Source organism: Hemitrygon akajei, chromosome 9 (genome assembly GCF_048418815.1).
Source record: "Hemitrygon akajei chromosome 9, sHemAka1.3, whole genome shotgun sequence".
Classification (NCBI taxonomy): domain Eukaryota; kingdom Metazoa; phylum Chordata; class Chondrichthyes; order Myliobatiformes; family Dasyatidae; genus Hemitrygon; species Hemitrygon akajei.
Genome location: NC_133132.1, coordinates 31930648 through 31946590, shown reverse-complemented (window position 1 = coordinate 31946590; position 15943 = coordinate 31930648). Strand labels below are relative to the sequence as shown.

The window sequence follows — 15943 nt, the reverse complement described above, 5'->3', positions numbered from 1 at the left end:
TGCTAACCACTAGGTCAATATGCCACCTGAGTAACTCAGCATTAAAATTCTCACGTGTATTTTCAGTGATATGACCCTCTCCTCTCTCTGTAAACTTCCCAACCAGCACTAGACCCTCCCTTTACATTCCTTTAATTCCTGATGCTACAGGTTTCCAATTTTTAATCCAATATTGACAGCCATGCCTTCAGCTGCCTGGATCTTGACACCCCAAGTTCTGTCTTTTAACCCCTCAGCTTCTCTCTGAATGAAATACTCACAGTGACCACTCTATTAGGTACACCTGTTCATGCAAATATCTAATCAACCAATCGTGTGGCAGTAGGTCCATGCATAAAGGTGTGCAGACGTGGTCAAGACGTTCAGTTGATGATCAGAGGAAACGTGCTGTCCGTGACTTTGACCGTGGAATGATTGTCGGTGCCATACTGGGTGGTTTGAGGATCTCAGAAACTGCTGATCCCTTGTGATTTTCACACACAACAGCCTCTAGAGTTTACAGAGAAAAACAACAAACATCCAGTGAGCAGCGGGTCTGTGGGTGAAGATGTCTTGTTAATCGGAGAGATCGGAGGAGAATGGCCAGACTGGTCCAAGCTGACAGGAAGGTGACAGTAACTCAAATAGCCATGCATTACAACAGTGGTGTGCGGAAGAACATCTCAGACCACAACACATCTCCTGAACCTTAAAGTGGACGGGCTACAGCAGCAGAAGACCATGAACACACACTCAGTGGCTGCTTTATTGCCTACAGGAGGAATCTAGTAAAGTCGCTGAGTATATTTACACAAACTTACCTCTGACTGAGTTTGTTCCAAACGAGTCATTATCTCCTTATTTTGCTTGATCTGTTGTTGTTGCGATTGATAATGTTCCACTGAAGCACCTTGTAATAGTTCAGTGTGCCAGAGAGACAATGTAATGCAGATTGCTGTGGTAATGTGGAGGCTTTGAAAAATCTCTCCAGAACCCACAGAGGATCCTTCCTGTCAGCTGAATACAAAACAAGCACAGATCATCTTTGGTTTCCATCGCCTTGATCAAATTACAAAAGGGAGGTTGTAGGATATCGAGGAGATTGGAAGGGTTTTGTGTGGTTCCCTGACAGCAATTATATTTGTTTAGTGAAGTGTTATTCCACCAGGGAAATAAGTTGCCATCTTTCAGCAATCTCTTACCCTGTCTCAGCTTCCCACTAAAGACATCCTGCTTCTCGAGAATGGATTCCCCAGCACGTTTTCTCTGGAGATGTTTTAAAGGTCACACTGGTAACTCGGCTTTAATTAGAACTGCTGATAAATGAATTCCCTTTATTGGTCTGTGCATTGTTACTCATCTTCGAAGATTTCAGCAGAAGACTGTTTACATCTTCCACGTGGTGCGGTTGACTCCAGACTAACTCGTTTCCCTTTTCCCTGAAGTCTGGTAATTCACTTCCCTGAAATGGGGCGCCACGGTAACGTAGTGGTTAGCGCAATGCTGTTACTGCTTGGGGCATTCCAGAGTTCAATTCCAGCACCGTCTGTAAGGAGCTTGTATGTTTTCCCTGTGAATTGCGTGGGTTTCCTCCGGGATCCCACAATTCAAAGACTTACTGGTTAGTTGGCTAAATGGTCATTGTAAATTGTCCTGTGATTAGGCTGGAGTTAAACGGTGGGTTACGAGGCCATGTGGCTCGTTGGGCTGGCAGAGCCTATTCTGAATTTCTAAATAAATTCATAATAAATCCTGGAGGATCTCAGCATTACAGGCACACTCTGAAAATTCAATATCTCAATAAAGAGCTGGGAAGTTATCCATCCCTGACATCCAATTAGAGCCATAGTGAGTCAGAGAACACGGAAATAAGCCCACTGGCCCACCAGGCTCACAATACTAATCCCAGGGACCAGCATTTTGTCCGTAACCTGAAATGCTTGAGTGATTCAGCTGCTCATCCAGCTACATTACTTCTCTCCTACTGAGGCATCGAGTGCACGACCCCATGATCGACTCCATTGCTTCTCTCCTACTGAGGCATCGAGGGTGAGAGCCCATGATCGACTCCATTTCTTCTCTCCTATTGAGGCTGAGAGCCCACGATCAACTCCATTTCTTCTCCCTATTGAGGCATCGAGGGGGAGAGCCAATGATCGACTCTATTGCTTCTCTCCTATTGAGGCATCGAGGGTGAGAGCTCATGATCGACTCCTTTGCTTCTCCCCTCTTGAGGCATCGAGGGTGAGAGCTCATAATTGACTCCTTTACTTAGGCCCCATGATAGATTCCATTGTTTCTTGCCTACTGAGACATTGGGCAAGGTCAAAGTCAATGAGCATGAGAACGGAGGACGGGGGAGTGGCGCCGTCTGCCTGTGTTTGTCTGGTCTTCCTCTCCCTGGCAGTGGCTGCTTTTGGAGGAAAGTGCAGGAGTCTTGGGAGCCACATTGCCAGGGCTGATCAGTGAAGCTGTAGATTTGTTGTGGGGGACATTCAGGTTCACGTTGCACGTATTTGTGGATTTGCGTTAGCATGTTCTGTTGCAGTGTTTGAGTGGTTTGCTTGGGGAGATCAATGTGGACTGGGGCGCTTTGGCAAAGAGTGGCCTTGCAGCCCGCATTTGCTGGTCTGGCAGTGCAAACTGAACTAAGCCGAATACTGGACAACAGGTCTGATGTTTGACAGGCACGTGTTGTTCGCTCACTTTTTACTGTTTGCACAATTTGTTCTTTTTTTTCTCACGTTGGATGTTCGAGGTTTTCTTGAATGGGTTCTTTCTTTTGTGGCTGTCTGTTAGAGGACAAATCTCAGGGTTGTATTCTTTATATATCCTTTGATAATAAATGTGCATTAGATATTGGAATCTTTCTAAGCGTGCTGAGAGTACCTGAGTGCAAAGCAGAAGCCATAGGAGAACCAGATGGGTTTTTACAAAAGTCCATTAGTTTCACTGTCACCGTTACTGAGACTCACTTCAATTCCAGATTTATTTAACGAGTCCCCAGCTGCTGTGCTGGGATTCGAACTCGCGTCTCGGAGCCAGTGGTCCAGAACGCTGGCTGCTCGCTCGGTAACTGCACCTCGCAGTCAGCCCAGGCGTGTGCTCTCAAGTTCCCAGTGTAAGATTCACATCTGCACGGCAGATCGAGGGTCTGGCCCACCTGGACAGGACTGACACCTGAGCAGAAACCACAGAATGAAATAAAAACAAATGCATCAAAAGTATTTTAACCACCTTGTGATTTTCCAAGAATTCAATCAAGCGATACTAGCCTCTCTGTGGAGTAGCACACGTGTTAATTTGTTTGCATGACACTAAGTGAAATGTAATTTAATTCTGAATACCTTAGTACAAGTAGATGGTAATGATTGGTATTTAATGCATCATTTTCCGTAATTTGCTTCTCCTCTGAGGCGTACATTAGCATTTACTCACTCAGTCACTAGAATGACATGATCAGCTCCTTCAATCAATGTACACAATATTAGAATGGCTCACAGCAACAGAGGAACCAGTCCTGTAACATGGGCAACAGCTACCAAAGACGATGAAGGGGGATGTTTTTGATGTGATGGGGACATGCATCAACAGATAGCTGCCACTCCCCCACGTCCCTACGCCGTGCGTGATCAGATGCTGTTAATCCTCCTATGTTACTCTGTTCCACCCCCATTCTCTATACGAGTAGGTCCCAGAGATGAGACCCTCAGTGCATATACAAATCATTTCTATTGGTGAGATAAAACCTTGAGGAAGATGTAAAACAGACTGATTTTTCACTATTGGTAAATTTGATGCTGTTACAGTTGGCCAAAGGGCCTGTTTCTATGGAGCATGATTCTGTGACTCCACACTCAGTGCCACTTTATTAGATACACCTGTTCACCTGCTCGTTAATGCAAATATCTAATCAGCCAATCATGAGGCAGCAACTTACTGCATAAAAGCATGCAGAAATGGTCAAGAGGTTTGAACATCAGAATGGGGAAGAAATGTGAATTAAGTGACTTTGACTGTGGAATGATTGTTGCTGCCAGATGGGGTAGTTTGAGTATCTCAGAAACTGATGATCTGCTAGTACTTTCACACACCACAATCTCTAGAATTTACAGAGAATGATACAAAAAACAACAAACATTGAGGGGCAGTTCTGAGGCAAAAATGCCTTGTTAATGAGAGAGGTCAAAGGAGAATGGCTGGGTTGATTCAGACTGAAAGGAAGAGGACAGTAATCACATATCCACACATTTCAACAGTGGTGTGCAGAAGAACAGCTCTGTGCACAACAGTAGATGGGCTACAGCAGCGGACGACCATGAATGTGTTGTACACTCTGTGGACGCTTTGAGGAGGTATTTAATGAAATGGCCACAGAGCATATACCACTATCGTTTAAAACTATAGACACAGGAGATTCTGTAGATGATGGAAGTCTTGAATTACACTCAGAATGTTGGAGAAACTCAGCAGGTCAGGCAGCCTTTACGGAGGAAAAGGAATAGTCGATCTTTCAGGCCGAGACCATTCAGTGGGACTGGTGCTTCCTGAGTCCCAGCTGAGCTCCCACAGTATTTTGTTTGTGTTTAGAATTGTGTTGGGTTGCGAGGAGAGATGGTGTTCGGGGGAGTTTGGATTTGAAGTGGGGTCCAGACACAATTGATCAGAAATTGAGTGCAGGAAGTAATGGGGGGCGATGTACTACCTGCACATCAGCCCCACAGCAGTGTGCAGGGATGGAACATCTTCATTAATCTGGCTTGAGTGGCTCACGATCTGCTTTGAAAGTGCTGAAGCAGTGTTACTACAGGTGTACACTGTGGAGTTTCATTATTCATTCCTGATGACGAGATCATATTCTGTCAACAGTGTACAAACAGTGATTTCACAGTGTAATAGTGTTTCAGTATTCATTCCTGACGACGAGATTGCATTCTGTGAACAGTGTATAACCAGTGATTTCACAGTGTAATAGTGTTTCAGTATTCATTCCTGATGTCGAGATCGCATTCTGTGAACAGTGTATAACCAGTGATTTCACAGTGTAATAGTGTTTCAGTATTCTTTCCTGATGACGAGATCACATTTTGTGAATGTTATATGTTTAACAACCAGTGATTTCATTAAGGGTTTGTGAAACGACAGTGAAAAGAAACAGATTTAACACTTCAGAACAGAGTGGGGGAAGCTGGTAAAATTGGAGTTGAAAGAGGACCCTGATTTGTTGAATACAAATCATTGAAAGCAGTTCTGTGTTTTAACACCAAGTGGAAAGCTGTCACTCCGCTTGGCAAACACAAGGAAATCTGCAGATGCTGGAAATTTAAGCAACACACACAAAATGCTGGTGGAACGCAGCAGGCCAGGCAGCATCTATAGGGAGAAGCGCTGTCGACGTTTCGGACCGAGACCCTTCGTCAGGACGCCACTTGGCATTCTGCCTGTCGTTTCTTCAGTTTCCCAGCAGCTCAGGTTCAACTTCACTTCTGGGGCCATAACCAGCAATTTTTAAAAAGCCTCTATAATCTTACCTGATTGAAGGGTCTCCACCCAAGATGTTTATTCCCCTCCATAGATGCTGCCTGACCTGCTGCATTTCTCCAGCATTTTGTGTGGGTTCTCTGGGCTTCCAGCATCTGCAGAATCCCTTGTGCCTGTAATTTTACACAAACTTTCTGCACCCATTTTTATTTTGCTGCTGTCTCAGCTCAGTATCAGTCAGAATTACTCAGCGGAGCCTAGTAGCTCTAGAAACATTCCAGCTGAGGTTTATAAAGCATTGCTCAGACCTCACGGAGTATTGTGATCATTTTTGAGCCACTTATCGAGAAAGGATGTGCTGGCATTGGAGAGGGTCCAAAGAATGTTCACTAGAATGATCCTGGGATTGAAAGAGTTAATATAATGAGAGTTTGATGGCTCTGGGCCTGTACCTGCTGGAGTTTAGAGGAATGAAGATGGAGGGGGGATCTCATTGAAAGCTATTGAATATTGAAATGTCTAGATAACTGGGCATGCAGAGGATGTTTCCTATAGTGGGGCAGTGCAGGACAGAGGTCACATCCTCAGAATAGAAGTTTGTCCCTTTAGAACAGAGATGAGGAGGAATTTCTTTAGCCGGAGGGTGGGGAGTCTGTGGTGGAATTCATTGCCACAGACAAATGTGGAGGCCAAGTTATTAGGTTTCAATAGGTACATTTAATGTCAGAAATCTATACAATATACATCCTGAAAATTTTGTTCTTCACAAACATCCACAAAAACAAAGGAGTGCCCCAAAGAATGAACGACAGTTAAGTGGTAGATCCCCACAGCACCCCCAGCTCCCTCCCACACACAAGCAGCAGCAAAGCAATGACACCCCCTCCCCCACCAGCAAGAAGCATCAGCACAACCCCCCCCCCCACTGAGCACTCAAGCATGTAGCAAAGCATCAGCAAAGACACAGACTTGCAGTACTCCAAAGACCACTCGTTCACCAGGTATTCAACATACCACAGGCTCTCTCTCTCACTATTAAGGGAAAAAGAGGTGTCCCTGTTTCACAGTGAGAGGGGAGACATAACAAAACAACTCACTGATTTATCTTCTTGTAGAAGCCATCCTTTTTTCATCTTTAGCTTTTTTTTTTTACAGACAGTGCGATGTTTGCTTCCAGAATTTAACTGAATTCATTCTTCACTCTACCAGTGAAATGTTCCCTGTGCCACTGGCTGCAACACAAGCCCAAAGCATGATTGATCCACCCCCGTGCTTAACAGTTGGAGAGGTGTTCTTTTCATGAAATTCTGCACCCGTTTTTCTCCAAACATACCTTTGCTCACTGTGGCCAAAAAGTTCTATTTCAACTACATCAGTCCACAGGACTTGTTTCCAAAACGCATCAGGCTTGTTGAGATGTTCCTTTTCAAACTTCTGATGCTGAATTTTGTGGTGAGGATGCAGGAAAGGTTTTCTTCTCATGACTCTTCCATGAAGGTCATATTTGTGCAGGTGTCGCTGCACAGTAGAACAGTGCACCATCACTCCAGAGTCTGCTAAATCTTCTTGAAGGTCTTTTGCAGTCAAACAGGGGTTTTGATTTGCCTTTCTATCAATTCTATGAGCAGTTCTCTCAGAAAGTTTTCTTGGTCTTTCAGACCTCAACTTGACCTCCACTGTTCCTGATAATGGTCATTTCTTAATTACATTATGAACTGAGGAAATGGCTACCTGAAAATGCTTTGCTATCTTCTTATAGCCTTCTCCTGCTTTGTGGGCATCTTTTATTTTAATTTTCAGAGTGCTAGGCAGCTGCTTAGAGGAGTCCATGGCTGCTGATTGTTGGGACAAGGTTTGAGGAGTCAGGGTATTTATAAAGCTTTGAAATTTTCATCACCTGGCCTTTCCTAACGATGACTGTGAACAAGCCATAGCCCTAACAAGCTAATTAAGGTCTGAGACCTTGGTAAAAGTTATCTGAGAGCTCAAATGTCTTGGGGTGCCCAAACTTCTGCACGGTGCTCCTTTCCTTTTTTTCACTCTAAAATTGTACAAGTCAAGAAATAATACTCTAATCTTGCTTAAAATGTTGTAAAGAATGTTTCATCTTTAACTTTATGACTTTGGGAGACCAGTTCTTATTCTACTCACTTAACTATTCACAGTAACAGAAATTTTGACCGGGGTGCCCAACCTTTGCATGCCACTGTATCATCCATGTGCCTACCTAAGATTTCTTAAAAGCCCCTGACATATCTGCCTGTACACCACCCTGGCAGGGCATCTCACACACCCACCACTCGATGTAAAAACCCTACCTCTGTCATCCCCTATATACTTTCCTCCAATGATGTAGAAGTTATGCCCCCGTGTCATCACCATTACCACATGCCGATAAACTCTCTGGCTGTCCACTCAATCTATGCCACATATCATTTTGTACACCTCTATCAGGTCATCTCTCATCTTCCTTTGCTCCAATCAGAAAAGCCCTAGCTTACTCAACCTATCTTGATCCGATATGCTGTCTAGTCCAGGCAGCATCCTGGTAAATCTCTTCTGCACCAATTGAAAGCAGAGGTTAACAGGTACTTATTTACTAATAGCATTAATGACACAGGGAGACGGCAGGAGAATGGGGTTGAGAGGGATATTAAATAAGGCATGTTCAAATGGGCTGATTGCCCTAATTCTGCACTTATGGTCTTGTTGATTTCTCTTGCAATGATTCATCTTTTGGGTGTGACACCCCCTCCTGACATCATTGTTTTGTTCTATAGAAATATTTCTACTGCTGGAGTCATTTGGTATCTGGTGTTTGCATGTTGAGAGTTCAATGGAGAAACTGTATGGGAGACAGAGATACTCACACCGAACTCAATGAGCAATGGGTCTTGGTCTATGGGAGTTCAATGGAGAAACTGTATGGGAGACAGAGATACTCACACCAAACTCAATGAGCCAGTGGGTCTTGGTCTATGGGAGTTCAATGGAGAAACTGTATGGGGGAGACAGAGATACTCACACCGAACTCAATGAGCCAGTGGGTCTTGGTCTATGGGAGTTCAATGGAGAATCTGTATGGGAGACAGAGATACTCACACTGAACTCAATGAGCAATGGGTCTTTGTCCAGCACCAGTGTATTGAGGTAGAGCAAGGTAAAACAGTAACAGAATGCAGAATAAAGTGTAACAGCTATAGAGAAAGTGCATTGCAGGGAAAAAATAAGGTGCAAGATCAGAGTGAGGTAGAATGTGAGGTCGAGTCCATTGTTCCTTACTGTGAGAATTAACCATAAACTAGTCATTGGTAATTAGCAATTGATTTATTACTGTCACATGTACTGAGATACGGAAAAAAACTTAGCCTGCAAACAGTTTTGCAAGCCTTACAAACAGGTCATTTCACAACATAAATGCATCACAAGATAAAGTAGAAGTGAAAGGCAATAAAAGAGTGTAGAATATATAATCACAGTTACATAGAGAGTGAAATGCAGACAGATAATAAGGTGCAAAGGCCGTGACGAGGTAGATTGTGAGGTCGAATTCATCTCCGGGGTGGCTGGGGTCTTTGATAATGTCTGTTTCACTGGGGCGCTGAGAGTGGAGTGGCAGGGATGGTTTTCGCGATGGACTGAGATTTGCCTCTACAATTTCTATTCAGTGCTCACATTTTCTGTGATGCTCACGTAAAGTTGGCTTCTTTACCCATCAAGTTCAAAGTTAAAAAGTCAATGTAAATTTATTATCAATCTATGTATGTACTACCCTGAGATTCATTTTTTTGTGGGCATTTACAGGAAAAAAGAAATACAATAAAATCAGTAAAAATCAACTCAAAACAAAGACTGACAGATAACCAACATGCAAAATAAGACAAACTGTAAATCAAAAAATAATAATAAATAAACATACTGAAAAAAAAACAAATAAATAAAAAAAACGTATGTAGATTAACGATAGTGTAGTGGTTAGCACAATGTTATCACAGCTAGGGGCGTTGGAGTTCAGAGGTCAATTCTGGTCTAGTTTGTAAGGAGTTTCTATACATTTTCCCTGTAAAAAGTGTGGCCTTTCCTGTCTGCACTGGTTTCCTATTGCTGTTCGAAGTCATACTGTGTAGCTTAATTGGTCATTGTAAATTGTCCTACAATTAGATTAGGGTTAATTGGGGTTGTTGAGATTAATGGGACAGCATGGCCAGAAGGGTCTTCTCCACGCTGTTTGCTAAATAAATAAACAATACCGAGAACATGAGATGTAGAGCCCTTGAAAGTGAGTCCATAGGCTGTGCAATCAGTTCAGTGTTGAGGGGAGTGAAGTTCAGGAGTCTGATGTTTATAGGGTAATAACTGTTCCTGGACCTGGTGGTGTGGAGTGGTGTGATCTTGAGACTATTAACCATTAGACACATGCCTACATCATGAAGGAATAAAAGAGAGTGTATAATGTTCACCCTGACTTCCCATCTTCTTTGATCTCTGGTTCCAGATGGCAGTGCCTTGTACCGAGGATGTTTCAAAAGACCAGCCAATGTTTCCCTCGCCCTGCCCACCAGCACCGTCCTGCAGAACATGTCCGTGGATAAATGTGTGGACCACTGCACTGAGAAGGTAACTTACCAACCACTAATGTACACTGGAGTAGATTCCTGCTGAAGGATTTGGCATTGAAACTCTCGGTGTTGCTGTCATTGTTCTGAAGTGAAAAGACAAAAGGAAAGTCTGGGCAAACCTGGATTGTTTTCTCTGGAGAGTCAGATGCCAAGGGGAGACAGACACCAAGGGGAGACAGACACCAAGGGGAGACAGGTGCCAAGGGGAGACAGACACCAAGGGGAGACAGGTGCCAAGGGGAGACAAACACCAAGGGGAGACAGGCGCCAAGGGGAGACCTGATACAGGCTTACAACATGTTGAAAGACATAGTTAGGGCAACAGACAGAATCCTTTTCCCAGTGTAGAAATGTCAAACACTAAAGGACATAGGTTTAAGGTGAGGGAAGGGAAGTTTAAAGGAACCTAAGTTGGAATTCCTTCACTCAGTGGGTGGTGTGAGTATAGAAAGACCTCCAAACGGAAGTGGTGAATGTGGGTTTGACGTGAAATTTAAGAGGAGTTTGGATAGGTAAATAGATGGGAGGGTTATGGATGGTTGTGGTCCCCAAGCAGGTCGATGGGACTAGGAAGAATAACAGTTTGGCACGGACTAGATATGCAAAAGGGCCTGTTTCTGTGCTGTCGTGTTCTGTTATTCTGTGTCTAAGGGAAGTTTTGTTTTTACACGGAGTTTGGGAGGGGACTAGAGTACATTATCAGGTAAAGTGTTCGAAAATACAGGTACGATGGCAATATTGAAGATAATTTAGACAGATACATAAACAGGCTGGGAATGGAGGGACACTGACAATGTGCAGGCAGTTGGGGATTAATTTGATTAGTATCATAGTCAGAACTGACCTTTAGCCAGAGGGTGGTGAATCTGTGGAATTCTTTGTCTCAGACAGCTGTGGAGACCGGGTCACTGGGGAAATTTAAAGTGGAGGTTGATTGTTTCTGGATTATTAAGTAGTCAGAGTTTACAGGGAGAAGGCAGGAAAATGGGATTGAGACAGAAAGTAATTCAGCCATGATAGAATGGCAAAGCAGATTCAGTGGGCCAAATGACCTAATTCTGTTCCTGTGTCTTACTGTCTTATGGAGCTGGTTCCTGGTCCTCTTGACTATACGAGAATAGACTCAATGGGCTGAATGGCCCAATTCTGTTCCTGTGTCTTACTGTCTTATGGAGCTGGTTCCTGGTCCTCTGACTATACAGGAATGCCTCGGCTTAGAATGTCCATCAGAAACGTTGCATGGTGCACCTTGGAATGGGATTATTTCAGCTGGTAAATTGGTTTATATTTGTCACTTGTACCGAGATCAAGTGAAAAACTGAGTTTTGTGTGTCATCCATACACATCCTTTCATCACATCAGTGCCTAGAGGGAAGACAACAGCAGAATGCAGACTGACGTGTTACAGTAACACAGTGCAATGCAGACAGGCAATAGGGGCAACGTCATAATGTTGTCAAGAACCCATCTTAATGTACTGTTCAATCGTCTTATAGCAGAGGCATTGAATTTGTCTTTGAGCCTGGTGGTGTGTCTTTTTAGGATTTTGTATCTGCCCAGTGGGAGGTGGGAGAAGAGAAATGCCCGGGGTGGCCGTATTTCCAGTCTTGGGCAGAGCAGGTGCTAAAGCAAGCACAGATGTACATTGATCTGATGTACATCGGCAAGCTGTGATGCACGTGGATCGGATGTTTCTATCGTCCATCACCGAGCCGTGATGTACGTGGATCGGATGTTTCTATCGTCCATCACCGAGCTGTGATATACGTGGGTCGGATGTTTCTATCGTCCATCACTGAGCTGTGATATATGTGGATCGGATGTTTCTATCGTCCATCACTGAGCTGTGATATACGTGGGTCGGATGTTTCTATCGTCCATCACCGAGCCGTGATATACGTGGATCGGATGTTTCTATCGTCCATCACTGAGCCGTGATATACGTGGATTGGATGTTTCTATCGTCCATCACCGAGCCGTGATATAGGTGGGTCAGATGTTTCTATCGTCCATCACTGAGCTGTGATATACGTGGATCGGATGTTTCTATCGTCCATCACCGAGCTGTGATATACGTGGATCGGATGTTTCTATCAGCCATCACCGAGCTGTGATATACATGGATCAGATGTTTCTATTGTCCATCACTGAGCTGTGATATACGTGGATCGGATGCTTCTATCGTCCATCACTGAGCTGTGATGTACGTGGATCGGATGTTTCTATCAGCCATCACCGAGCTGTGATATACGTGGATCAGATGCTTTCTATTGTCCATCACTGAGCTGTGATATACGTGGATCGGATGCTTCTATCGTCCATCACTGAGCTGTGATGTACGTGGATCGGATGTTTCTATCAGCCATCACCGAGCTGTGATATACGTGGATCAGATGCTTTCTATTGTCCATCACTGAGCTGTGATATACGTGGATCGGATGCTTCTATCGTCCATCACTGAGCTGTGATGTACGTGGATCGGATGTTTCTATCAGCCATCACCGAGCTGTGATATACGTGGATCAGATGCTTTCTATTGTCCATCACTGAGCTGTGATATACGTGGATCGGATGCTTCTATCGTCCATCACTGAGCTGTGATGTACGTGGATCGGATGTTTCTATCAGCCATCACCGAGCTGTGATATACGTGGATCAGATGCTTTCTATGATGCATCAATAATAAATACATAGATAGAAACATAGTGAAAAGGAGGACTATTCTACCCCATCATATCTACAGATGACATTGGATCTTCTATGCACTTATTGGACATAAAATTTTCCCTACACTGGTTTCTGCTCACCAGTGTTTAGATGTTGGTGTGATTTGATGTAACACCTTATTATTTCAATTCTTGGAGACACCATGCTATAAGTCACTCCCTGAGTCAGTGTGATTAACATCTGTCCCCAGCAGCACATAAAACTTTCTTTTTGTGACTTTCAGAACCCCCCGACATCAAAGCGCTTTAGTCAATTAAATATTTTTGAAGTGTTGTCTGTGTTGCCTTGTGGGAAGCCGTAGCTCTGATATAATTTCTCACCATGGTGCAAGGTCTGAGCAAGTAAAAGATTCAGTAAATTGTTTTCAAGCAGGGGTTTTTAAACAATTTGCACCATTTACTTTCAATGAGTGTGATAACATCTATTGTTTGCGTTGCAGTATGTTAGATTGGAGCTTATCAGAAAAATCTGACAGGCTCTTCTGATGCAAGAGGAATATTTAACACCAGACCCTAGTGTATATTACAGGTCATTTAGGTACTGTGTTTCACATTTTGATAGAGTTTTGAAAGAATTGACTTAATTTTTTCCAGGCAGTGCTGGGAATTGAACCCATGTGACTGGTGCAGTAGTAGCGTTACGCTCTCCTCCACACTGCCATCCCATTCTTTCTCTTTGACCACATAGCTGTTCTTCACATTTTCCAGTTTTCTGCCAGATCCCTGGTTGGTAGGTCAATTAGTTATCACAAGGCACCCCAACTGTGTACGGAAGTGGTAATGTTTGGAGGGTAGATGGGGATGTGTGGAAAATAAGTTAGAAAGTTAGAAAGCAGCACACAACAAATGCTGGACAAACTCAGCAGGCCAGGCAACATCTATGGGAATGTCAACTGTTTACTCTTTTCCATAGATGCAGGCTGGCCTGCTGCCTTTCTCCGCCTTTTTGTGTGTGTTGCTTGGATTCCAGCATCTGCACATTTTCTCATTGAGAAAGTTTGCAAGTTGGGTTTATTGTCATATGCACAAGTACAGGTGCGATGAAAAACTTACTTGCAGAATCAGATACACAACATTCACAGGAAAAATATATATTAAGGATATAAATTAATCAGAATTATACAAGAAAGAAGACAATCATATCAAAAAAACCCTCAAATCCATTGTTTTGCAAAGTGGTCTTGGTGTTACTTTGTTGAGGTAGTGATTTGGATTTTGCCAATTGGTTCATGAACCAAAGAAGGAAGTAGCTGTTCCTATAGCTGGTGGGACACTAGGATTCTGTATCTTCTGCCTGATGGTAGCTGTAGGAAGATGACATCGCCTGCATGGTGCGGATCTTTGATGAAGATGTTGCCATATTGGAGTAATATGTCATGTGGGTACAACCGATGTTGGGGGAGGGATTTATTGAGCTGCTTGCAAATTGGAATAAAATTGGGATAGTGTGGGTAGTCAGGAATGGGTGCTTGGTGGTCAGCACATTCTGATGGGTCTCTCTTCCTCTTAGTGCTGCATGATCTGGTGACTCCATATAAACTGCATAAGGGTGGCAGATTTACGACTCCCAAGCCCATGTACAGGAATCAAGAGGTTCTTTACAACAGTCTGAAAGTTTCATGGACACGAAACTTACCTTTTTTAGGAAAGAATCAGAATCAGGTTTAATACCACTGGCATATGTCGTGAAATTTGTTGTTTTGTGGCAGCTGTACAATGCAATACATAGTAATAAAATTTATATATTATAATAAGAGGTGTGCATATGTATATAATAAATGTATATATATGTGTGTGTGTGTGTGTGTATAATGAATAAAAAAGTCATGCAAAAAGAGAGTGAAAAATAGTGAGGTAGTGTACACGGGCTCATTGTCCGTTCAGAAATCTGATGGTGGAGCGGAAGAAGCTGTTACTGAAATGTTGAGTGTGCGTCTTCAGGCTCCTGTTCCCCTCCTTATGGCAGCAATGAAAAGAGGGTATGTTTTGGATGATAGGGGCCCTTAATGATGGATGCCTCCTTTTTGAGGCATTGTCTTTTGAAGGTGTCCTCGATGCTGGGGAGGTCGTGCCCATGATGGAGCTGGCTGAGTTTACGCTTCCTGCAGCTATTTCCAATCCTGTGCTGAGGTCTCTCCGTACTAGACAGGGTGATCCAAGTTTATTCAATTACTCAGGTTATAATTCTTCTACTAGCCTGGCAGGCTGTGAACCGAACAATGCAAGTCTCTTGATACTTGCCCACTATCTTAACCGTTCTATTACTCTGTCCTTAATTGGAGATGTGCTCAGCCAAGTGAAGCAATCGCTCTGAGTGATGATTCATCCCACTCTCTAAGCCAGTAATCGGATACAGGCAAAACAACTAATGCACCAATTGTATTCCTACTTCATAAATTTGAAATCAATTTGCCATGTTTCCTCTGTCCATACAGCCTTTAAAGTCTATTGATTTTTACCTTGGTTTCTGAAATATTACATTTAGATATTAATGGGTTAGTGCTGGAAACACCCTCCTGTTGAAATAAATTGAACCTGTCTTGTTAAAAGAAAGTAAGTATGTCAACTGAGGGTGATCCCAGGATGTTCCGAGACTCTTGCAGTTCAGCTGCTGTCACACAGACATAACTTTATAGTACAAGAGCAAATCCTTTTGTCCACTGAGTAATGCAAATATCAAGAACCCATTTTTACACTAATCCCGAGTATCACAGACAATACAAACAGTAATCCTACACAAAGTATTTTATACTCCTCACATTGACATCAATCAGCCACCAATTACAATTTACAATGGACAATGAATTACCCCCAGGTTCCATCACCCACCTGCACACTGGGAACAATTTACAATGGACAATGAATTACCCCCAGATTCAATCACCCACCTGCACACTGGGAACAATTTACAATGGACAATGAATTACCCCCAGATTCCATCACCCACCAGCACACTGGGAACAATTTACAATGGACAATGAATTACCCCCAGATTCCATCACCCACCAGCACACTGGGAACAATTTACAATGGACAATGAATTACCCCCAGATTCCATCACCCACCAGCACACTGGGAACAATTTACAATGGACAATGAATTACCCCCAGATTCCATCACCCACCAGCACACTGGGAA

General features: G+C 43.3%; 1 protein-coding gene across 1 annotated transcript in view; it reads left to right on the top strand.

Moving 5' to 3' along the window:
- The window catches only part of LOC140732996 (sialate:O-sulfotransferase 2-like), a 231740-nt gene that overhangs the window by 32791 nt on the left and 183006 nt on the right, over positions 1-15943 (top strand). The window contains exon 3 of the mRNA XM_073055736.1: positions 9956-10077. Coding sequence (XP_072911837.1) covers positions 9956-10077 — 122 coding nt within the window. The remainder of the gene's footprint in view (positions 1-9955; positions 10078-15943) is intronic.